Source organism: Armigeres subalbatus, chromosome 3, assembly GCF_024139115.2.
Source record: "Armigeres subalbatus isolate Guangzhou_Male chromosome 3, GZ_Asu_2, whole genome shotgun sequence".
Taxonomy (NCBI): Eukaryota; Metazoa; Arthropoda; class Insecta; order Diptera; family Culicidae; genus Armigeres; species Armigeres subalbatus.
In genome coordinates this window covers 67,116,493-67,142,936 of record NC_085141.1, presented here as the reverse complement: position 1 = coordinate 67,142,936, position 26,444 = coordinate 67,116,493, and the positions used below count along the sequence as shown (strand labels likewise).

At 41.0% G+C, this 26,444-nt stretch overlaps 2 protein-coding genes across 2 annotated transcripts; both read right to left on the bottom strand.

Moving 5' to 3' along the window:
• Positions 1-2,160: 2,160 nt before the first annotated feature.
• Positions 2,161-3,447, bottom strand: LOC134221690 (uncharacterized). The gene is made up of 2 exons (XM_062700878.1): positions 2,728-3,447; positions 2,161-2,658 (listed from the first exon to the last, which is right to left on the bottom strand). The coding sequence occupies exons 1-2, from the start codon at positions 3,445-3,447 to the stop codon at positions 2,161-2,163; spliced, it is 1,218 nt and encodes a 405-aa protein (XP_062556862.1).
• Positions 3,448-3,698: 251 nt separating this feature from the next.
• Positions 3,699-25,717, bottom strand: LOC134221689 (uncharacterized). Its single transcript, XM_062700877.1, has 4 exons — positions 25,655-25,717; positions 6,315-6,955; positions 4,763-6,216; positions 3,699-4,525 (listed from the first exon to the last, which is right to left on the bottom strand). Exons 1-4 carry the CDS (start codon positions 25,715-25,717, stop codon positions 3,699-3,701), a joined length of 2,985 nt encoding a protein of 994 aa, XP_062556861.1.
• Between the last annotated feature and the right edge of the window lie 727 nt (positions 25,718-26,444).

Here is a 26,444-nt window from a genome sequence, read left to right as displayed (position 1 = left end):
TCTTCCTTCTTCCTTCTTCCTTCTTCCTTCTTCCTTCTTCCTTTTTCTTTCCTCTTTGTACTTTCTTACTTCTTCCTTCCTCTTACTACCTTCATACTTCTTTCTTCATTTTCATCCTTCTTATTTCCTCCTCCTTATTCCTTTTTCCTACTTCCTAGCTGCTTCTTCCTACTTCCATCTTCCTAATTCCTTCTTCCAACATCCTTCTTCAGACATCCTTGTTCCTACCACCATCTTCCTACTTTCTTCTTCCTACTCCTATCTTCCTGCTTCCTTCTCCCATCTTCATTCTCCATTCTTTTTTATTTCTTCTCTCTCCCTTCTTCTTTCTTATTTGTTCCTTCCTCCTTCTTCCTTCTTTCTTCTTCCTTCTTCCTTCCACCTTCTTCCTTCTTCTTTGTTCCTTCTTCTTTTTTTCTTCTTCCCTCCTCCTTCTCTCTTCTCCCTCATACCTTTTATTCATCCTTCTTCCTTCTTTTTTTCTCATTCTTTCATCCTTTTTCTTTTTTCCTTGATCATTGTTCCTTCTTTCTTCTTTCTTCTTCCATATTCTATCTTATTTTCTTCTTTCTTCTTTCTTCTTTCTTCTTCCATCGTCTATCTTATTTTCTTCTTTCTTCATTCTTCATTCCTCTTTCTTCTTTCTCCTGTCTTCTTTCTTCTTCCTTCTTTACTTTTTTTCTTACATGTTTTTTCTTTTTTGATTCTTGATTTTTCATCCTTCTTTAATCTTTCTTCTTTCTTCTTTCTTCTTTCTTATTTCTTATTTCTGCTTTTTTCTTTCTTTATTATTATTTTATCCTTCTTCTTTCTTCTTTCTTCTCTTTTCTTCCTCCTGCATTCTTACTGTAGCAATTTCGAATTTGGATTGATTGTGCTGCGATTTTGTTTGAAACGATAGACGACGAGATTTATTGCTCTACTGAATATACGCGACGATATTACAGTACGATGCGTTCGAATTTTTATTTGCGACTGACTCTCTAATTCTACAGCAGGTAATTTATATAATCAAATGGAATGATAGGGACGAAGATTGATATCGATCGGCTTTCCGATCGAATGCTGCTAATGCTAAGAGCTATTAAGAAAGAAGAGTTGAGAGTGAGAGAATCAACACACTATCGTTTTCTAGCAGTTTGTGCTTCCACGGACTACGATACTACTTTTAGATTTTGGATTCAACATGCCGGCCACCGTGAAAATGGTAATTTTAACAACTCCGAATTATTTCATAACCGGCGGGCAACACATGTCAAAGTCTATCCTTACTTGCTATCGAATTCACTAGTAAATGTTTCTCTATAATTTTAATTTGATCACTTCGTTGGGTTCTCCTTCTGCTTTCGATGCGATTGTTGCAGCTTCGACGACAGGCTTCGCTTTCGTTCGGTTATATTCGTATCAGGATCGTGTGTTTGTTTACGCCACCACGTGTTACTTCGGCGACATCTCGGGACTGAATGGGTCGAAGCCATGTGACTTCTCGGCTGCCATGGTCGATCTTCCAGTTTGCTGCAGCTCACGGTAACCTGGATGTTGACAGGGTTTCTGTTATCTCGTCCGTCTCTTTCGTCGGCTGCGTCGTCCTCGCCTAGACTCCTCATTCTGTAATCAAACATAGACGGCTTTTTCAAACAGTAAAAGAAGAAAATATGAAACACTTTACTGGGGCGGAAGCAACCGGCCTCCACGAGTCCGTTTCCGGACGATGACCGTTGACAGCGAAGTACTGAGCGTACTTGTGCGGAATGGAGAATCGAGTTACCGAGCGACGGCATCCTTCGAGCGACAATGTAACAAGCGATACTTCCTTCGAGCGACGACTTGGCAAGCTAGACGGTTGGCGGCTAAGCGAGCGAGGCTTCCTTCCTACCAGGCAGTTGCTGAGCTAGCTTCCTCAGGTCTATGCATTTCACCCAGCAAAATCACAAGTCTATCGGACATACCGTGAATGCATTGGATCAGATGCAGACCGTCGAGAAGCCGCCAACTGGAACCTCGGGCGGGTTGATGCAAACGATGCCATCGCAGACGAAGGGAGACAAAACATTCCATTAGTTTTTTGAAATACAATTGAAACAAAACGACATACATGGACGGGAGGTCTTTCGACCCCCCGGTGGTGCGCAGTAGAAGACTGCGATTGGTGGAAGGATTTCAGTTTCCTTCAGGTGGGTCGACAGCGCCGCCATCATCGAGTTGATTAGGCAACACACAGATTTTGGATATTCCTCGGCGGTATTCGCCGTCTTTCGTGCGCACATCGACGACTCGAATGCAATTGTCATCTCCCATGAAGATCTTCGTGATCCGCCCTATTCTCCACTTCAGTGGAGGAAGGTTCTCCTCCTTGACCAGAACCAAAGTTCCGACCTTTATGTTGTTACGCCGCTGAGTCCAACGCGTACGGGGTTGTAACCCGGACAAGTATTCGGACTGCCATTGGTTCCAAATTCTTCGGACGTACTCCTGAGTCTGTTGGTATCGGTCTAGTCGGTTTGTCGGGATGCTGTTTAGACTGGGCTCCGGTATAGCAGTAAGGAACCTATGCACCAAGAAATGCCCCGGTGTGAGCACCTCCAGATCATTTGGATCGGATGTTAGCTGTGTCAACGGACGACAGTTTAGGCAGCTGTCGGCTTGGGCTAAAACAGTCTGAAATTTGTCCTTTTAGAGGATCACATTGCCCAGAGTTCTGCGTAGATGGCTCTTCATAGACTTTACTGCGGCTTCCCAGAGTCCTCCGAAATTCGGGGACCTGGGAGGTATGAATTTAAAAGTTATTCCGTCTTCCGAACAGCTGCGAGAAACTTGGTCCTGGTGCTGTTGCGACCGAAACAAGCGAGCTAGCTCTTTTAGCTCTCGCTTAGCACCTTGAAAGTTGAGGGCGTTGTCGCACTCGATCATTTCGGGTTTGGCCCGACGTGTCACAAATCGTTTGAGTGCCGCAATGAATGCATTGGTGGTCAGATCGGATACACATTCCAGATGCACTGCCTTTGTTACGAGGCAGACAAACACAGAGACATAGCACTTGATGGCAGTAGCACGGCGGGTTGGGCGATATGAAAATGGACCACAATAGTCCACTCCAGTATGAGCGAAAGGGAAGGTGGGTGTAACACGTTCTACCGGTAGTTCTCCCATTAGCTGCTCTAAGACCTTGGGCTTGCACCGAAAGCATTTGGTACACGCGTGAACTATTCGACGTGAGAGATTCCGTATACGAAGCGGCCAAAACCGTTCCCGTACTACAGCTGCCAGAAGCTGCGGTCCGGCGTGTAGGAGTTTCCGGTGGTAGTGCACCATTATCATTTCTGTGAGACGATGCTTATCCGGCAGGATCATAGGGGGGCGTTGGCCGTACGGAACAGGGGCGTGACGTAACCGGCCACCTACACGGATCACTCCATCTACGAGGAGAATTGGACTTAACTTGTCCATTTCGAGAGATCTCCGCCAAGTCTTGGGCGAAGTGTTCCTGTTGAGCGATTTTGACGAGAAGCAGGGTAGCATAATTGATTTCCGCGGTCGAGAGAAATCCAATGCGACGGTTTATTCTATCTTTGGCTCTTGAGTTGTGAGCAAATCTTTGTAGCCAAGCTACAGTTCGAACGAGTTTAGAGTACGTGGAATACAACAAAAATAACTCGTTTGGTACTTGTATTTGCATAGGAAGCGATACCGTTCGTTCTTCAAGCTCTTCGGGACTGAAGTTTCGGTTTGTCGGCCGCCCCAGTGGCGGCCAAAAGCGTGATGGTTGCGATAACCAATCTGGTCCATGCCACCAGCCTGTGCAGTTTTGCAGCTGTTCTGGACACATTCCTCGGGAGATTATGTCTGCCGGGTTTTCCGAGCCAGGAACATGCGACCACATGCCATCCGCCGTGATACGCTGGATTTCGGAACACCTGTTTGCGACAAACGTTTTCCAACGTGAGGGACTGGCTGTACAGATAGCATCGAAGAAGGATTCGGATTCGGAAATCACGCTTTACCAAATGGTAAAGCGTGATTTCCGAATCCGTCCAGAAGAAGTTCTGGGCCTTAAGTTTCAGACTGAACTCGACCTTCTCGAATAAGTGGCTTAATAGCAGGGCTCCACACAGTTTCAAACGTGGAAGACTGACGATTCCTGCTCTTTTGCTTTTGCCATTTGGTGCTATTTTTGATTTAGCGGTAAGCAGGTTGACATGGATGCTGCCTGTCGACGACACAGCACGGAGATATATGCAGGCCCCGTACGCTCTCTCCGATGCATCGGAGAATCCATGGACTTCTAAACTCACAACTCCGGTAGTTGCAACGACCCATCGAGGGATTCTGTTGGCCGTCAAGTGCTGAAAGCTATCCCGAAGTTCCAGCCACTGATGTTGACGATTTTCGTTTAGCGGTTCCTTCCAATCACAGCCATCTCGCCATAGATCTTGGAGAAACAACTTTGCTTGTACCAGCACTGGCCCAGCTAGACCCAATGGATCAAACAGGTGGGCGATATCCGAAAGTACTATCTGCTTGGTCACTGGCAGTTGTGTGTTGTAATTTGGAACATTAAACTGCAACTCATCCGAAATAGTATCCCATTGTAATCCTAACGCCTTTATGGGAGCAGCAGCAGAGTCGAGTTCGAAAAGGGTGCGCTCATCTCTCAGGTGTGGTGGAATGACTGCTAAAACAGCCGCGCTGTTCGACGCTCATTTCCGCAGGGGTAGACCAGCGGAATTAGTCAGGTCGATTAGCTGTTGATAGAGCTCCTGACCTTCTTCGATGCTATCTGTTCCAGTAAGCATGTCATCCATATAAAAGTCACGCCCAAGAACCATTGCTGTCTCTGGATGATTATCGGGCCCATCTTCAGCTAATTTCTGAAGACATTTAGTCGCGAGGTACGGAGCCGAAGATGTTCCGTACGTAACCGTTGTAAGTTGAAACGTCTGCAGCGGTTGGGTTGCGGAATCTCTCCATCGAATCCGTTGTAATGGATGATCACACTTCCTCACCCTGATTTGCCGATACATTTTTTCAATGTCGGCGATGATTGCAAACTGCGGCATCCGGAATCTCATAACGATAGACAACAAATCATCTTGGATGACAGGACCAACCAGAAGCGCGTCGTTGAGTGAGACACCGCTGTCGCTTGAGCATGACGCATCGAAAACCACACGTAATTTCGTGGTGATACTGTCAGGTCTGACGATGCAGTGGTGAGGCAGATAGTACGATGGAAGTGTATGGGTTTCCGCATCCGATATAGGCTGCATATGTCCGAGCTGCTCGTACTCGTGTATGAAAGCAGTGTATGCTTCCTTTAGCGCTGGAGTAGCGTTCAACCGACGCTCAAGCGAGTAGAAACGACGATCTGCAATATCTTTAGAACTCCCAAACGTGCGACACGATTCAATTTCCCAGAACCATGATAGTTGATCTTCAATCGTTGGGCTAGGTGCCACGTGTGCAAAATTCGATACCGAGGCAGAAGGTATCTTTGCTTGAACCTTCCCGGATACTACCCATCCTAAGGCAGTATTCTGCAACACAGGATCTCCGCCTCCATGCTTAATTTGACCATCTCGTAGAAGGTCGTAGAAAATGTCAACGCCGAGAATCAGATCGATTGTGCCAGGTTGATCGAATGTGGGATCTGCTAATACGACGTCTGACGGCCATCTCGATCGGCAAATATCAACAGCTTGATTTGGCAGTTCTAATGTCAACTTTGGAAGTACATGGAACTTCCAATTATCCTCGAAATCAGCACAGTGAGACTGAATGCGAATGATGGTTGTGTGTTTGGAAGAAGTAGACGAAAGGCCTACACCGCTGATTGGGACGAACTCCTTTATGCGACGAAGCTTCAGTTTTTGTACAATATTCTCCGAAACGAAATTGAGCTGCGATCCGGAATCCAACAATGCGCGGGCCCACAATGAGAAGCCAGATGAAGAGAATACTTTCACCAGAGCCGTCGACAAAAGAACGGTTGCAGGAACGATATGCTCGGCTTCGCTGACAGGTATCGAAAAGTGGCTGGTTTGTGGGGCAGGAACCGCGAAGGCTGGGGGTTGGCTTTCGGGTTGCAATGAAGCAGACTGCTGACGATTGGTATGAGTGTACGAGAACGAAGTCTGTGGATCTGTTAATTTTGGTGGGTGGAATCGAATGGTTATTTGGGACGATGGGTCTTTGATGCAGCATTGTGTGGTGCCTTTGCTGACAAACGCGACAAGTTCCACTCATACAAACTTTGACGAGATGCGAAGGTGATAAACAGTTAATGCACAGAGCGTTTTTTCTTAGTGGCTTCAAACCGTTGAACAGGAGTCATTTTTCGAAACACTTCGCATTGATAGGGTGAGTGGGCCAACTGGTTACAGAAGGGGCATGATTTCTGAGGGGTCACGGTTGCGTGAGCGATGTTCAGCTTAGTGGGATGTGAGGGGTAGCGGTGTGTGGATGAGCGAGAAGAATCGGTCGGTCGACCTTTGGACGCGTCAAGGGATTGCAGTACCAGACTATGATTGCGCAGAAAATTCACGAGATCGGTGTAACTAGGAACCAGTGTAGATTTCCGGTGGGTTTCCCAATGGCGGAGAGTTGCAGGATCCAAACGAGAACTCAGCATAAACACCAACAATGTACTCCAGTTGGCTGTTCGTTCTCCCGTCTTCTCCAGCTTTTTCAAATTGCGCTCGAACGTATCGATCAAGCGATTCAAAGACTCGTGACACTCTTTTTTGACAGGATCGGCCGTGAAAAGCGCTTCAACGTATGACTTTACGATCAGGTATTTATTTTCAAAGCGCTTCTCAAGAAGTTCCCACGCCACAGCATAATTATCGGAGGTCACTTCTATCACCTCAACTACGCGCTTCGCCTCCTTCGAGAGGGACGAAAGAAGGTAAGAAAATTTGTCCACGTCGCTAAGATGGGTATTTGACGCAATCAGCGACTGGAACGAGTCTCGAAAAGAAGGCCACTCCCTAATAGTGCCATCAAAAATTGGCAGTTTGATCTCCGGCAGCTTAACCCGAATTTGCTACGCCGGAATAGGTACGACTCCTCTGGATGCGTTACCCTTAAGTTGAATTTTGGACAGAATGAATCCCTTAAGTCTCAAATAAGTGGACTCGAATGAGGCTCTTGCCTCTCTATTCGCTTGTTCAATTGATTGAGGTTCAACTGAAGCCCCGTTTTGCGATTGTTTTAGTGCATCTGCCTCCAGCTTCTGCTAAATATCATTTTGGAATTCATCTGAAACCCCTAGCTGCAACGTATCTTTATAATCATCAAAAATCTCCACGAAGCGCTCTTTCCACCTCTCGAGCATGACACTGTCCCTTTCATCTTGGTACTCGTCAACCAGAAGGGCCAGATTACGCAAAGAATCCCGACAGAAACGTTTTCCCTTTGCCAACCTTCTTAAATTCGGGGTCATAGCGCGCACTAAAACAATCGCAGAATATGTGTGTATGCAGGTTTTTGCTAAGTCCCACCCAAAATGCCAAAATTCCGTGATTTGTATCCAATCAGATCATGCAAAATTCTTGAAAACTTCAGCGATACGGGAAATCTTTCAAAAGTGATTATTTCCTCGTGATCAGATTACATACAGCATGCAGTACTTACAATCGTCGATGATGTACCCAAGCCAACCCACGCGGTAATGCCCAAGCCACGTCTGCTCACTGTTGCTGTAGAACGCCACCGACAAAGGTGATCGGAAACAATGCAGCAATAGACCAGCTTCACAATCGAGAGATGGCTTCGATGATTGCACACTATCAGCGACCGTTAGCACCAACAACTATGGTTTCGCAATAACTACACTGTACGCGGTGGTAATTGTTCGAGATACGTTCATTTATTCACAGTTCGCATATGCTTGATATTTAGTTCTTATCACTTAATTCCACTTTGCCAATCCGAACCGACGTAGACAAAATCGCGAACACAATATCCAACAGCAAACAATCCGGTTCAAAGGACCATTTTTTTTGTAGCAATTTCGAATTTGGATTGATTGTGCTGCGATTTTGTTTGAAACGATAGACGACGAGATTTATTGCTCTACTGAATATACGCGACGATATTACAGTACGATGCGTTCGAATTTTTATTTGCGACTGACTCTCTAATTCTACAGCAGGTAATTTATATAATCAAATGGAATGATAGGGACGAAGATTGATATCGATCGGCTTTCCGATCGAATGCTGCTAATGCTAAGAGCTATTAACCCTTAAAAGGCCGGGACGACAGTCACCTCCTTCAAAGTGCTCGTTCTCAGTAAATCATTGACCAAATTTCATGACCCCGGGCTTTTCTCAAAGGGGATTAGTAGCGCTTTCTTTTGACATAGATGCCGCCCCGCTAGACCCCTCCCCGCGTTCATGAGTATCGAAAATGTCTGTGTTTTTTCCTTATTTTTTGCTATGATGGCCAAATTTCTTCAGTAATCAAGTGCAATAAAGTTCTGGCGCCATAAAATAAAGTAGATACGCAAAATATATCAAGTAAAAGTGATTTTGAACGTTTCCAAGTTATCTGATTACTGTTATTACCGATATTGAAAGCCATATCCCTGATCTAAGATTGATGGTCATATTACTTAAAATCTGATCACGAAATAAACCAGACAGGAGGGAAAAATATCACAAAAAAACTGTAGACATATGTGTAATCAATTTTATGTATTGAAGATACTATTTTGGAACATTCCAGTTCATCCAAAATATCCGTGAGTTCAGGTCTTGAATTCTACCATAGAAGCGAAAGGTAATGTGCACATAAAAATACTCAGAGTACATCCTACTCAGTTCAAAGATATCAAATAACTCATGGAACATTTTTCTGCGTGTCCCATAGTGACATTCTAGAATGCGCGAAATGTTCTGAAGTTCAGCTCGTAAGACCTACGCTACAACGGTCTCGAAAATGTTTTAGGCAACTATCAAAAACCTTCCCAACAGATCCTTGGATACCTGCCAAGAAATGTTATACCGATCTTTCTGCACTTCAGTACACTGCAGGTCATCCAAAACGTTCTTGAGTTCAGGTCATCAAATCTACAATCAAGTAGAAGCGCAGTGCTTGTTTCAAATCAAGCTCAGGTCATCCTGCCCAGTTCGAAGAAATCAAATGAGTTATGGGAAATTTTGCTGCGTGCCTCAGAATGTCATTCTAGAATGCGCGAAATGTTCTGAAGTTCGACTCGTAAGACCTACGCAACAACGGCCTCGAAAATGTTTTCGGCAGCTATCAAACACCTTCCCAAAAGATCCTTGGATTCCTGCCAAGAAACATTATACCGATCTTTCTGCATTTCAATACACTCAAAGCCATCCAAAACGTTCTTGAGTTCAGGTCGTCAGATCTACAATCAAGTAGAAGCGCAATGCTTGTTTCAAATCAAGCTCAGGTCATCCTGCCCAGTTCGAAGAAATCAAATGAGTTATGGGAAATTTTGCTGCGTGCCCCAGAATGTCATTCTAGAATGCGCGAAATGTTCTGAAGTTCTGCTCGTAAGTCCTACGCAACAACGGCCTAGGAAATGTTTTAGGCAGCTATCAAAAACCTTCCCAACAGATCCTTGTATACCTGCCAAGAAACGTTATACCGATCTTTCTGCATTTCAATACACTCAAAGCCATCTAAAACGTTCTTGGGTTCAGGTCGTTAGACCTACATTACAACGGCCTCGAAAATGTTTTCGGCAGCTATCAAAACCTTTCCCAACAGATCCTTGGATACCTGCCAAGAAACGTTATACCGATATTTCTGCATTTCAGAACACTGCAGGTCATCGAAAACGTTCTTGAGTTCAGGTCGTCAGATCTACATTCAAGTAGAAGCGCAATGGTTGTTTCAAATCAAGCTCAGGTCATCCTGCCCAGTTCAAAGAAATCAAATGACTTATTGGAAATTTTACTGCGTGCCTCATAATGACATTCAAGAATGCGCGAAATGTTCTGAAGTTCAGCTCGTAAGACCTACGCTACAACGGCCTCGAAAATGTTTTCGGCAGCTATCAAAAACCTTCCCGACAGATCCTTGGATACCTGCCAAGAAACGTTATACCGATCTTTCTGCATTTCAATACACTCAAAGCCATCCAAAACGTTCTTGAGTTCAGGCCGTCAGATCCACAATCAAGTAGAAGCGCAATGGATGTTTTCAAATCAAGCTCATCCGGCACAGCTCAAAGAAATCAAAAGGCTTATTGAAATATTTTTTGCGTGCCCCAGAATGACATTCTAGAATGCGCGAAATGTTCTGAAGTCCAGCTCGTAAGACCTACGCTACAACGGACTCGAAAATGTTTTCGGCAGCTATGAAAACCTTTCCCAACAGATCCTTGGATACCTGCCATAAAACGTTATACCGATCTTTTTGCATTTCAATATACTGGAGGCCATCCAAAACGTTCTTGAGTTCAGGTCGTCAGATCTACAATAATGTAGAAGCGCAATGCTTGTTTCAAATCAAGCTCAGGTCATCCTGCACAGTTCAAAGAAATCAAATGACTTATTGGAAATGTTTCTGCGTACTCCATAACGACCTGAACTCAAGAACGTTTTTGATGGTCTTCAGTGTATTTCTACATTTCTTGGCAGGTATCCAAAGATCTGTTGGGAATGGTTTTGATCAGGCATTGCAATATCATCTGAGCACAGGATGTCATCTTTGCTTGTGCAAAGATATTATCCCTAATCAAAGAGCACTCTGAAAAGGTATTATCATTTGAGCATTTGATGATGATCCTGATAGACAGTGCGGTTCGGGGTTTGTTCACGTTGCGAGGGCGTTGCTACAACAAAAACAGTGAAAAAACTTTTCTCCATGGCGAACATTGCACTTTGTTTACTGAACAGATAGATAACTAAGATCGATATCCCAGCATATCATCAGTATCTTTGCTCAGAAAATCGAATGATGGGATAAATTGCAATGCCTGGTTTTGATACGCAGCAGAAAGGTACGCAGGAGAATTTCTAACAATTCATTTGATTTCTTTGAACTGAGCAGGACGACCTGAGATGAATTTGAAACAAGCATTGCGCTTTTATTTGATTGTAGATCTGACGACCTGAACTCAAGAACGTTTTATATGGCCTTCAGTGTATTGAAATGCAGAAAGATCAGTATAACATTTCTTGGCAGGTATCCAAGGATCTGTTGCGAAGGGTTTCGATAGCTGTGGAAAACATTTTGGAGGCCGTTGTTGCGTAGGTCTAACGAGCTGAACTTCAGAACATTTAGCGCATTTTAGAATGTAATTATGGAGCAGGTAGACACATTTTCAATAAGCCATTTGGTTTCTTCAAACTAAGCAAGACGACCTGAGCTTGATTTGAAAACAAGCATTGCGCTTCTACTTGATTGTAGATCTGACGACCTGAACTCAAGAACGTTCAGGATGGCCTCCAGTATATTGAAATGCAGAAAGATCGGTATAACGTTTCTTGGCAGGTATCCAAAGATCTGTTGGGAAAGGTTTTGATAGCTGCCGAAACTATTTTCGAGGCCGTTGTAACGTAGGTCTAACGACCTGAACTCAAGAACGTTTCAGATGGTTTTGAGTGTATTGAAATGCAGAAAGATCGGTATAACGTTTCTTGGCAGGTATCCAAGGAGCTGTTGGGAAGGTTTTTGATAGCTGCCGAAAACATTTCCTAGGCCGTTGTTGCGTAGAACTTACGAGCAGAACTTCAGAACATTTCGCGCATTCTAGAATGACATTCTGGGCACGCAGCAAAATTTTCCATAACTCATTTGATTTCTTTGAACTGGGCAGGATGACCTGAGCTTGATTTGAAACAAGCATTGCGCTTCTACTTGATTGTAGATCTGATGACCTGACCTCAAGAACGTTTTCGATGACCTGCATTGTACTGAAGTGCAGAAAGATCGGTATAACGTTTCTTGGCAGGTATCCAAGGATCTGTTGGGAAAGGTTTTGATAGCTGCCGAAAACATTTTCGAGGCTGTTGTAATGTAGGTCTAACGACCTGAACCCAAGAACGTTTTAGATGGCTTTGAGTGTATTGAAATGCAGAAAGATCGGTATAACGTTTCTTGGCAGGTATCCAAGGATCTGTTGGGAAGGTTTTTGATAGCTGCCTAAAACATTTTCGAGGCCGTTGTAGCGTAGGTCTTACGAGCTGAACTTCAGAACATTTCGCGCATTCTAGAATGTCAATATGAGGCACGCAGCATAATTTCCAATAAGTGATTTGATTTCTTTGAACAGTGCCGTATGACTTGAGCTTGATTTGAAACAACCATTGCGCTTCTACTTGAATGTAGATCTGACGACCTGAACTCAAGAACGTTTTGGATGACCTGCAGTGTACTGAAATGCAGAAAGATCGATATAAAGTTTCTTGGCAAGTATCCAAGGATCTGTTGGGAAGGTTTTTGGTAGCTGCCTAAAACATTTCCTAGGCCGTTGTTGCGTAGGACTTACGAGCAAAACTTCAGAACATTTCGCGCATTCTAGAATGGCATTCAGGGGCACGCAGCAAAATTTCCCATAACTCATTTGATTTCTTTGAACTGGGCAGGATGACCTGAGCTTGATTTGAAACAAGCATTGCGCTTCTACTTGATTGTAGATCTGACGACCTGAACTCAAGAACGTTTTGGATGGCTTTGAGTGTATTTAAATGCAGAAAGATCGGTATAATGTTTCTTGGCAGGAATCCAAGGATCTGTTGGGAAGGTTTTTGATAGCTGCCGAAAACATTTTCGAGGCCGTTGTTACGTAGGTCTTACGAGCCGAACTTCAGAACATTTCGCGCATTTTAGAATGACATTCTGAGGCACGCAGCAAAATTTCCCATAACTCATTTGATTTCTTCGAACTGGGCAGGATGACCTGAGCTTGATTTGAAACAAGCATTGCGCTTCTACTTGATTGTAGATTTGACGACCTGAACTCAAGAACGTTTTGGATGACCTGCAGTGTACTGAAGTGCAGAAAGATCGGTATAACATTTCTTGGCAGGTATCCAAGGATCTGTTGGGAAGGTTTTTGATAGCTGCCGAAAACATTTTCGAGACCGTTGTAGCGTAGGTCTTACGAGCTGAACTTCAGAACATTTCGCGCATTCTAGAATGTCACTATGGGACACGCAGAAAAATGTTCCATGAGTTATTTGATATCTTTGAACTGAGTAGGATGTTCTCTGAGTATTTTTATGTGCACATTACCTTTCGCTTCTATGGTAGAATTCAAGACCTGAACTCACGGATATTTTGGATGAACTGGAATGTTCCAAAATAGTATCTTCAATACATGAAATTGATTACACATATGTCTACAGTTTTTTGTGATATTTTTTCCCTCCTGTCTGGTTTATTTCGTGATCAGATTTTAAGAAATATGACCATCAATCTTAGATCAGGGATATGGCTTTCAATATCGGTAATTACAGTAATCAGATAACTTGGAAACGTTCAAAATCACTTCTACTTGATATATTTCAAGTATCTACTTTATTTTATGGCGCCAGAACTTTATTGCACTTGATTACTGAAGAAATTTGGCCATCATAGCCAAAAATAAGGAAAAAACACAGACATTTTCGATACTCATGAACGCGGGGAGGGGTCTAGCAGGGCGGCACCTATGTCAAAAGAAAGCGCTACTAATCCCCTTTGAGAAAAGCCCGGGGTCATGAAATTTGGTCAACGATTTACCGAGAACGAGCACTTTGAAGGAGTTGACTGTCGTCCCGGCCTTTTGAGGGTTAAGAAAGAAGAGTTGAGAGTGAGAGAATCAACACACTATCGTTTTCTAGCAGTTTGTGCTTCCACGGACTACGATACTTCTTTTAGATTTTGGATTCAACACTTACTTATTTTCTCTTTCTTCTTCCTTCTTCTTTTTTCCTTTTTTTTTTATCTTTTTCCTTTTTCTTTCTGGTTTCTTCCTTTTTCCTTCTTTCTTCTTCCTTCTCCCTTCTTCGATCCTCCATCTTCCTTCTCCTTCTTCCCTCTTCCATCTTCCTTCTTCATTCTTTCTTCTTCCTAATTCCTCCACCCGTTTTTCCTTCTTCCTTTTTAATTCTTTATTTTTTTTACTTTCATCCTTATTTTTTGTTTCCTTCGCCCATATTTTCTCTTTTCTCTTCTTCCGTGTTCCTCATTCAGTTAACCTCTCAGTACTCAGTACTCACTTCAATTTCGCAGTACTCACTTCTCACCAGGCATTAATGCAATTGCAATATCATCTGAGCAAGGGATATCATCTTTGCTTGTGCAAAGATATTATCATCAGAGAGCACTTTGGAAAGATTTTGTCATTTGACCATTTTATGATGATCCTGATAGCCAGCGTGGTTCGGGGTTTGTTTACGTTGCAAGGGTGTTGCTACAATAAAAGTAGTGGAACATGGCGAACATTGCACTTTTTTACTAAGCAGATAGATAACTAAGATCGATACACAGGCTAAGGGAGGGCCGTTTTTTCAGTATCGTGAAATACTTAATTTAAAGACATCAGATTATCGAATACCCGAATTGCTTCACTTTCATAGGAAAATAAATGTACCTAATACTTGACGAGATTGCAGAAAATGCGATAAATGGCACAGACGCCTGATCTATAGACTAAATGAAGTATACAATCTTGCTGACCTCGGTAGGCTAATAAGTAAGTATGTTGGAAGTGCGATCAGTAAAAGCGGTGTTCAACGAACAAATCCCAAGCACACTTGCTCGGTATTCCATCGTGCATGCAGCCGTGCTATAATATCTTTTCTAATCACAAGCAAAAATAGCTATATAAACTAATTAATCCAATCTTCCGCAAAAATTTTACTGAATGACCATTAGTAAGAAGAAGGGTCATCTCGATTGTAGCTGATTAGCTATCATTATCAGTTTTATTTCATTTCTTTGATTGTATGCTTCACTAAGGTGGTGTTTATTTGCTGCTCATTAACCTCATCGACCAAGTCGCTTTTAGGAACCGCAAACAAAGTCATTGTGACTTTCGCCTTAAAGCTCACCCTATAATTAGCAATTGTCATTCAGTCAACTGGCGGCGGCTGGCGACCGTGAACGCTCAACGACTCTTGACGAATTGAGAAAACTGCGCCACGCCGACTCGCCGTGCCGTGCCGTGCCGCCAGCTAGAAAGGTGAGAAAATGAAGAAAGTGAAAATGATAAAACATCTCCCGTATAAGTGCGGTTGTCGCATAGTCGACGGCCTTTAGTCGGGCGATGGCAATGGGAAGATCTTAGGTGTCGGCGACAGTAACCTACCAGAGACACGGAAGAAATGAAAGCAAATGAAAATATTCGAGTTTAAATGGTCTTCGTGTTGCTCTTGCTTGCACGCTGGATAATTTATGTTGACAGTGATCAAATTTGAATCAATGGTACTAGTATTCAACCAAGCATTTGTTTGTGTAACGACTATCAAGAAGAACTGTCGGGAATGAAACAGTTTCGTTCACATTCCTTGAAGATTGGAAAAAATCACTTAGCCACATTTACAATTCTTCTAGATCATAATTTATGCAATGGGCATGTTTATATCCGGAGACGCAAGCTTGATCGAGTGTCTACTTAACAATAAGGTGCGGTTCAAACAGTGTCTGTACTGACATACGGCGACTATATAAATAAGAAATGATTTATCTCGGAAGCTATTAGGTTTAGCAGCGTCTGCACGTAACGTCAATAAGTGGTGACAGTCCTTCTTTGTGGGCTCAGGAACAGCCCACGTCGATAATTATGACCTCACGATAACCAATGAGGGGGAGATATTGTGGGACACACAACAATAGTAAACGTCTTAAAAATCGAAAGTAATCCTTCAAAACCTGAATATCATCATTCATTCTTCGCGTCGTGTAACCTAATTTAAATCATCGTTTTCCAGCCGTACAACTGTATTGAAAGGGAAAATATCAGTTTCGCTTTCATTTCTCGCACCCATATGCAAATGAGTAGTCACAGTCAGACCCGGTAACCGTGTGCACGTCCAGTAGTTCTACGTACGTGTACAAACGGTAACAACCCACACGGCAACGATTGTAAATCCATATTTTTATGCAATCGGCCTCATTTTGGTTCGATTGTCTTGCTGGTTGCCGTTCGTTGCCCCTGAAGTACTTAGTCACCTACTCAACTATCGTCGTAACCCGCATCGTTGTCATACGCCAACAATAGAACAATGCCTTCGCAAGTTAAGACACCTTAGTCAATATCTACGAAGTATTTTTGACTCAGCTGAGTGTAACGGAACAAGGAAAGAAATTGTTGACGAAAGTAAATTTTAGCGTAGCTGTAGGGGATGGTTGAAAATAACAAGATATCAAGCAGGAGGATTTACTTGACCGAAGATTTGTGTTGAATTTAATGTAAAATTTAAAAAAATACACAAATAAAGACTTAAAAAAAACTTAACCGAAAAATTTGTGACTTGGCACAAATCAGTACTCCTGCTACGCCGAGATAGGTTGGTTTCTAGTTCACCTATATTGTTCACATCATCATCGTATACTTAGGGACCCTCCTTAGCCGTGCGGTAAGATGCGCGGCTACAAAGCAAGACCATGCTGAGGGTGGCTGGGTTCGATTCCCGGTACCGGTCTAGGCAATTTTCGGATTGGAAATTATCTCGACTTTCCTGGGCATAAAAGTATCATCGTGTTAGTCTCATGATATACGAATGCAAAAATGATAACCTGGCTTAGAAACCTCGCAGTTAATAACTGTGGAAGTGCTTAATAAACACTAAGCTGCGAGGCGGCTCTGTCCCAGTGTGGGGATGTAATGCCAATAAGAAGAAGAAGAAGATCATCGTATACTTTAAGCTAAAATGCTTAACATATTGAATACATTTAAATAACATTTTTACATTGTTTCCTTGATGTTCAGTAAAATGATGTCACTGAGAAAATTCCTCTTGTTTTGTTGAGTATGTCGCACACATAAATTTTAGCAATTTGAGTCCCCAAATATGTTCAATATGAATCCACACATATATTCATTAACTGCAGACTACACATAAATTTTATTTGATTATAGATTCTATTTGTAATTCGCGTTAGTTAAATTAATGGATTGTGTCGTTTTTTAATTTGAACAATCAAACCTGCCTAATTCTAAACTGTTCGCTCCTATACTGCACCATGCCCAACACTAATAGCGACAATCATTATTGGTAAGCTGGGTCTTTTGTGCCAATCATATTTAATGAATCAGAGGACACGTTTAGTCGTGCTGCCTACATCTGACTTACGTCATTGAAAATGACGAATCCATTGTCTTTGTCAATACTTAATAATATGCATAAGTTTTTGCGCAAATTTTGTATTATGTAACTCTTTGATTTATTGTATGCCTGCTTAGCTGCAAAGCGCAGGCATCGCATGTGTAATAATCTATTCAATTTTTATCTCGTAAATCAGCGATATTGCAATGAAGAAACGAATAACAAGTTACTATTATTATTGTATGAGTTACTATGTAATTGAATCAGTTTACAAGAATTAAGCAATGGATTGTTGTTGTTCTAATGATGATGATGATGGTCCCGCTACATACCCCTATAATAGACCTCTTCATGTTTTCAAAAAGTATCGAAAATTCAACCGGTCAGCCCAGAATCACAATTCTTATGCTAAAATAAGCCTCCTGTCAAATTTTCAGCTAATTCGGATAAAATTTCGAGGTGGCTCAAGTCAATTTAGTGTTTTTGAGCTATTTTCAATTTTGGAAAAAATCCAACAAGAGATATAAACGTCGAAAACTATCGCAACAACCTCTATACGGAAGCTTTTGGTGTGCTCTACAAGTCTTGTGAACATTGCTATTCGTTCCGTTCACGTTTTGTCCATGTAAAAGTGATTTTCAAGCTTTTAAGTGCATAAAAATACTGTTCCCCCAAAAGTCGTTGTTCTATAAAATTCTTGAATTTATGACAAATGGTTGCTAATTTATTATATTATTATTCCTCTTTTTCCCTGAAAATTTGAGTAATATAATTGTCGATGTGCGATGACCCGTTAAATTCTTAAAAATCAGAAGCTGAACATTTGTCACAAATTTGCACGTTAGGATTTCTTCAAACAAGTTGTTCGAACAAAACATAAATCAAATCATATGATATTTGATGCTTACAACAAACGACTTCCAAATTTTGTTAATTTCACCATATGTCTGCATGCTTTTAACATTGAGTGCATCGTAGTAACAAGTGAAATCGAAGCTTCTTTGTTTGAACAACTTGTTTGAAGAAATCTCAGCGTGCAAATTTATGACAAATGTTCAGCTTCTGATTTTTAAGAATTTAACGGTAAATCGCACATCGACAATTATATTACTCAAATTTTCAGGGAAAAAAGAGGAATAATAATATAATAAATTGCAAGCATTTGTCATAAATTCAGAACAACGACTTTTGGGGGAACAGTATTTTTATGCACTTAAAAGCTTGAAAATCACTTTTACATGGACAAAACGTGAACGGAACGAATAGCAATGTTCACAAGACTTGTAGAGCACACCAAAAGCTTCCGTATAGAGGTTGTTGCGATAGTTTTCGACATTTATATCTCTTGTTAGATTTTTTACAAAATTGAAAATAGCCCAAAAACACTAAATCGACTTGAGCCACCTCGAAATTTGATCCGAGTTAGCTGAAAATTTGACAGGAGACTTGTTTTAGCATAAGAATTGTGATTCTGGGCTGACCGGTTGAATTTTCGATACTTTTTGAAAACATGAAGAGGTCTACCCTATAAGGGTTTGAGCTAGACGAGTTATCTTTAAGATTTAATTGATATGCATTTAATCGATCTTTGACGTTCGGCTTCGGCTACTCTTGTTTAATCTCAACTTTAGGTTAAATAAGGGTGGAGTTATGAATATGTGTTTTACTTAGTTTTTCAACAAATTGTCACCTATATGGATTTGCATTATGCGTTTTTTCAATGCACTTTGTGTTTGTCACCTATATGGATTCGCATGATGCGTTTTTCACAGTGTACTCTGTGTTTCGTCCTTGACGTTCGGCTTCGGCTACTCTTGTTCAATCTCAACGTGATGTACTTTGTGTTTGTCACCTATATGGATTCGCATTATGCGTTTTTCACAGTGCACTCTGTGTTTCGTCTTTGACGTTCGTTCATTGTTACGCCCTCAGTGTTTTTGTGACACCTCTCTTTAGTCCCTAGCTTAATGCGTGTGGGTCTACATAATTCGCTTTCCTATAAATGGTATATCATATGTATTTGCATTGTGTGACTTATCCAGTATATTTTATGCTTCGCGTTTCATTGCGTTTTACAAAATGCATCGTATGTATGTATTATTGATTGTATCCTCCTGCTCCAGAAACCTGTTCCATTCTCCTTTCCAACTTCGCTTCCTCTTCCTTTCCCCTTTTCACTTCCTTTTCCGTCAGGTAAATGATGAGAAAGGTCAGTGAAGGCGATGGCACAAAATCTCCCAAATTGAGGGGAACGTGCCTCCTGAGCCGACGTTCTGATACCTGATACATAATGGCTAGAGAGAAATATAGAATATATTAAATATTAACAAATTTTGTATTTCACGGAAAGTTAAACGGTACTCAGAGCATTGAGTAGCTTTAAATGTACGTAAACACTTTTCTGTGAAAACTGTGAAGCACAAAGGTTGATGAACAACTGGCTGGTCACCAAAAAATGTGAAGTGTGGAATTCCAAATGTTTCAGTATCCAAAAACTTTTGGAGCTCAATAAGAGAGCTCTTTGCATCTTTGGAGGACGTGAAATTTTCGAAAGGAAAGTGATGCTAAAATGCTAAATGCTACGTACAATGTACATATTGTATGGGGAACTACCTATATGGCTACTTTAGCATCTTGTGTGGCATCATATACGATCTTGTGTTTACTGGGTTTTATGGAGGGGTGCAGATGAAAGACATGGTTCATGGAGGAGGCGAATGAACCACAAGTTGCATCAGCTATTCGGAGAACCATCCATATCTTTCACACCGCGAAAATCGGATGTCTTTGGTTGACCGGGCACGCAGCCAGAATGTTAGCCCGGTGAACATATTTTTCGACAGCAATCGGACGGGCACGAGGCGGAAAAATATCGGCGTACCCTCCATAGACTGCGTGGTTAGTGACGTGCAGCCATCAACTAAGCTGAATGGAGACGACATTTATGTACTCGGAGACGAGCCAGCCTCGGGCTGAAAGTCTCCTTAATAAAGACACAAAAAAAAAAAAAAAAAAAAAAACATTTATGTACTTGCATCTATATACATATTTTTTGTTTATGTCTTTATTATCGAGACTTTCAGCCCAAATAAATTTCTTTCTATCTGACTCTTATAGACTCGGAAACTACTGAACCAATAAGCGTGAAAATTTTTATGCAGAGGTTTTTGGGGCCGGGAAAGGTTCTTAAAATGGTTCGAGACCCCCTCTCTTTGGGGGGCTCCCATACAAATGTAACAGACATTTCTGCATAACTCGAGAACTAATAAATTTTAGGCGAAGCGAAGTTTGTCGAGTCTGCTAGTAAATAATAAATGCTTGAGCCCTTCGGCAACATCTTTCTCGTTGAGCCTTTCAGTTCCCTCTTCCGTGGAAGGCTGTCCCTCTTTTAGCATTCCTTTAGCGTTTTCCTTATTAAAGCCGATCGGTAACATTTTGTTGATGTAGAATTACGTCCTTCAGGAAGATAGGAGGATCATTCTGCAGAATGATCCTCCTATCTTCCTGAAAAACAAATTTAAGACCGTCACGAAAAGTGGTCAGGAAGCATGGACTAATAACTCAGCCGCCTTCCAACCGATTTTGTTTATTATCAATCGATAAACGCACTCCTTAACATGTTGCAATTTTAACTATTTTGCAATAGATTAAAGGCGCTAAACAATTTAAAAAATGATTGTTTTTTTAAGCACTAGTAAAAATCAATAAGCCAACCAACCACTTGCATCGCAAGTACAGACACCAAAATTGTGTAACTTACTAGCCGGACTATAATCCTCAGTATAATCGAGACTTCACGCAGAGCGGACACGAGGGCCGCACTGCACCTGTCCCAAGTAGACGGTAGACGGTAGCAGCTGTCCCAGCGCCGGAAAGATAATCATCGATTCACCGTCGCCGACAGCAGCACTCAGCACAAAGTAAATCATCCAGTGGCCCTTGCCGACAGAAGCAGCACTCAAGTGAAATTTCCACGCAATGTTTGGACTTTTGGTGATTGCATTGTGAAAATAAAATCGGTTCTTTTCAGGACCAATACTTTATATATTGCCAAATTGGCGTCGGTTGCGATCTCGGTACATCAGTGGCGTTTTAGCGGAAAATCATCGAGTGGCCGTCACACAACAGCAGCAGTCAAGTGAAATTTTCACGCAAGGGTCGATCTAAAATTTGGTTGCTGTAAGTGATTGGAGAGAATTTTCTTCAAATTTCCAATCATAATCGCTTAGCCATGGTAGAATTTTGCCGTCGGCAGCAGTTTTTTATAACAGCGGTTGTTATAAAACATCCGCCATTAGTAGTTGAAATAACAAAAAATGTAACAAAATGTTTTCTAGATTTAACAAAAATATTACCACATATTACTAAATATGTTGATAACAAACATATAACTCGATGTGTCACATAAAAAGTGATGAAAATAGCTTACACTATAACGAAGTATATTATTGAAAAGATTGTGATTATCCATATCTAGTGTATTTGTGGACGCAGTAGCTCCCGTGGCAAGTGTTTTTTTTTATATAAAAACGGTTCGCATTAAAAAAACCAAAATTTTCAACGTCTGTTGTCTGTGATTTTTTTCATCAAATGCTGTGTCTGGTTGTCACTGTTTTGTTTTTTGCATCTGATAGTAAAAAAGAATTGAAGTGTCAAATATTTTATTTTTTTGTGAGAATTTCCCCGTGCTGCGTCTGGTTGGCTTGTCACCGGACAGACAAACAGGGCTATTATATATAGTAATAATAATAATAATGTAGGCAATTAACTTTGTCCGGCTGGCTCAACTTTGAATACCGTGGGACATCGAAATCCGTCCACTTAAGGTCACTCCTGACGGAATCCAACTTTGAAAGTGCTCGCGTTTTCGGGGGCGCACCACTCGATACGGAAGCAACGCACAACTGTCATTTTTATTATATCACGCATGCTGCGACGCAGCAAAGCTAAATCAACAAAAATGACAGTTGTGCGCCGCCTCTGAATCGAGTGGTGTGCCCCCGAAAACGCGAGCACTTTGAAACTTGGAGTCAGGAGTGACCTTAAGCACCTTAGTACATGAAAAAGTCATTAGAAAATAGGAATCGAAGGTAAATAAAACGTTTGTCATTGGCACAGGAGCATGAAGGCTTCTACTTTTAAAGTGTTTCACATTTACTCATTAAAAACTTCGAAAAACATGATAAAATAATGAATAAAATCGACTACTCCTGACTCAAAATCCGTCCACCGTGGACGGATTACGAATCAAAGGATCAAAATCCGTACAGCTATTTGGTAACTAAATATTTAAATTGAAGCATTCTGATTGACTAAACTACCACTGTAAATAGTTCGATACGCACCTTGAGAAGCGATCCCTTCGATTTGTATTCCGCTTATCTTATGTAATGATTCGCAATTATCAATTAAAACACAGTTACTTTTGGTGCAATTATGCTCTACACAAAAACAAAATGGCGGCAAAAACTCTGCGTTTGGTGGGTGGTGATTTGTTTTTGATTTTTGTTGTTTTCTGTTTCTAGCAGGGATTGAACTTATCATTTCATTATCATTTAGTATTCAGCCAATAACTCATTTCAGAGGCGGAATTCCGAAAAGTGTTGTATGGCGGACTTTTAGCGCTGATTCCCCTCTACAACTTTGTCTAAGGGTACATTGCTCTATTTTTAATATTCACCGCGGGAAACGCTAGTATCATTTTATATACTAAATGATAATAACACTTATTATCATTTAGTATATTGAGTGTTCCTAGCCTTTCACGCTGTTAATATTTGACATAGAGCAATGAACCCTTAGACAAAGTTGTAGAGGGGAATCAGCGCTAGAAGTGCGCCATACAACACTTCTCGGAATTCCACCTCTGGAATGAGTTATTGGCTGAATACTAAATGATAATGAAATGATAAGTTTAATCCCTGGTTTCTAGACCCTTAAAGCTTACTGCCAAGTATCTGAACAGGATAAGATAAATTATTTCTTCATTAATCACCTTCAACCCCCTTTAATTTATTGATATCTCATGAGGTGGACGGATTTCGGTGCTGTACGGATTTCGGTCCTGCACGTTATAGGTTCAAGTTATATTAAAGGTGGTACCTTCGATTTGTTTAAATTACTATCTACCAAAAATGAAGGCCATTTTTTTTTCGGTAAAAATAAACATAACACATTATGTTATAATCATGTTATGACGATCATGAAATTTTCTTTCCTCTATCTTTGACAGACAATTTACAACAAAATTATTGCAAGTATTGTTATTTGTAACACATATTGATATAATTGTGATAAAATTTTGTTATGACTTATTGGTCGGGATGACTTCAGTTCAATCGCAACGGCGACCAATTCTATAGCGGTCACAGCAGTGTCAGCAAACATACTCAGAGTTTCAAAATTTAATATCTTACACTTTACATAATCCTACGTCTAATTGGCCGGGGTCCAGCCAATGCGCACCAAGCACCAATAAAAAATTACCTTTTTTTGCCCAACTTTTCGTATATAAGATCCAATTCATCATAAATCTCAATATGAAGATATCCTACAACAAACGTACGTCTGAATTGATATAAATTGATTTCCGTTTTCCTTCTACGACCTTATTCTGGATTATAATTTTTATTAAACCCGATTCTCTTCAACATGTGAAAGCAAATCCGAGCTATTCCGTGAATCCGTGCTAGAAATTTGTGCTCAAAATATCCGTGGGTAAAAATAGACCGGTTCTTTGGTTATTAGGGAGATGTGTTCATATAAACGTTTACTGATTATTGTTTTCAAGAAAAATACTAATTCGAGATTTAATGGAAATTATGTTGGGAATAAATTGCATTGTCTGGATTGTTTTTTCTAGAACGCCCCAAATTGATCGATTAACAAGTCTTGTGTCCCGCAGTATTTATACCAAAAAAGAGTGGAAAACTAGTACCGAATTCGAAAGACATGCTAAATGTTGGTGATTTATAACCCAATACGATTCAACAAAAAATAGTCTATGATGGTGCTATAGGCTCAGTATTTAATATTTCAACTAGACGGGAATCCCTAGTTAAAGAGGATATGTTCTACTAGTTTTCAATATATAAATAAAATGGTCATCCTATAAAAATATTATTAAATTTAAATTACTGAACGCACAATTAACTTATGCAAACCAACTTTTGAAATCTAATGTTTTCTAATAAAAATTGTAGGATTACAACTTCTAATGTCGCACTGGAAAAAAAATCGGTATAAAAACGGCAATTAGAGGCCTCAATTATAATGTTTCGAGTATTCTTACGCTGCCATAATTACACTTGTTTTAATTGTCTCTGTTCGTTTCCACTGTTCTTGGGCAGTTGATTGATTCTAAAATCACAGATTCATGGAGGTAAATCTATTCTCTCTTCCCATGAGGAAAAGCATTTTCGAGTCATCTTTCCCCATGCGTGCGGTGTGTGGAGGATGACGTCGAATATCCAAGAAGGGAACTGTGCCGCTCGGTCGGTGATTAAATGCTCCTCGCTCCAGGAAAGTAAATAAATGATTCCATAAAACTGGTTCGTGGGGTATGTTACGGGCGGGATTGTAATAAAAGGAACAAGTTCACATATTCTAGATAAAAGCCGGTCGTTCGCCGTATAGAAGGGATGGGGAAATGTCGGTTCGTCTCGGTTGGATCTGACTCGATTGCACCATAAGCCGATCGTAAAATGAACCAGTGCGTGCGTTTGCTTCGAAAGAATTCAAATTTATTACACGATCTGATGGTCAGTGGAACCTGTAACCTAGGGCATGGTCAAAGGTGAATCTGTTGTTGCGTCGCCGTTTTTTCAATTCCGAAGAATGCTTCCAAAAAGTAGGTAAATTGCTGACTTGAAATTTTGTCATAATTTGATGGTCTAACGGAAGCCTAAAAATTGACGTGCTGTCGCTCAAATTGTGATTGCCACAAGTTGAGTTTTCAAATATTTCTTTCTAATAGTGACGCACGTCCTGGAACATCTTATATCATTATTGAAAAGAGCATAGGCGTCAAAAGGATTTGTACTTAAAGGCAAAACATCTTTTCTCATCTTTTATTTCTATTTTTCTGCGTCCAGATCTTCTGCCTCCAATAAATATTACATTTCAATGTATTTAGGAAGTTGTTTCACATTGTACCTTCAATTTTGTTGATACAGTGCTAAATATTAAAATCAAATTGTTCATAATTTTGACTCAAGTAAGATTTATTCAATCGATAAACTCAACGAAGTATAATATTTGCTAGCACGCATTGTATTTTCATTGTACTGATAGATATTGAAAAGTTTCCTTCTAGCAGTTATTAAAAAGAAACATTTGGAAGCATAATTTCGAATCAACTGTCTAAATAGCTTTGGCAAATGAAACTCTTACAGTACCCTGGTTGAGCCCTTACTTACGTCAATGGCGAGGACCTTCCATGCACCGTCATATGCTGTCAGGTTGTGGTAATCAAGAGTCATCGTCCCATTAACGCAGCCACATCAATAGAAATTCGTCTTAATAACGTTCCTTCGATAAACCATCAAATGAGAGAAGGAATTTTAATTCTAAGCAATCAACTGCCGTCGGTGCATCAATGTTCAAAACAGAATACAAAATTTCGTCCTCTTCTGAACCGGTGGCACCACTCCTGTCTGACTGTCTCTGAGCACTGAGCAGGATTACCGTCCCGTTCCTAGCAGCTATCATTAGTTTTATCACCATTCCCTTCTATCCGGATCTCCGCGTTGCCTTTCGTTCGCCGCTGTTCTACATGGCTGACCTTCTAATAAGATCAGTCAACCGTCCTTACATCCTCGGACCGCGAGGTGCACCGGAGCCAAAGTAACAAATCCATTTCTAATTGCATTTCGGTGGGTCCATGAACCGTGAGCGACCTTACATTTCGAGACTGGGTCTCGGGTTCACCCGAGCAGAAAAAACAACCCAATGCCACATATCAATAGTCAAGCATTTTCAGAATTTAAATATTTCAGTAATACTGTTAGATGTAGTGTACTGCTGTAAGGCACTTCTTGAATAAAGAGTAAATATGACATAATATCCCAAACCGGCATGCGGAAGAAAGTTATTTCTTTCTTCTCGGGCTGTGAAGCAGTTGAAATTGATTCTAATCAACAATGCGCTGCATGATTATCAATTATACAGCGGGGCAAAAGTTCTAACATCGCCGTCGTTTCGGAAAAC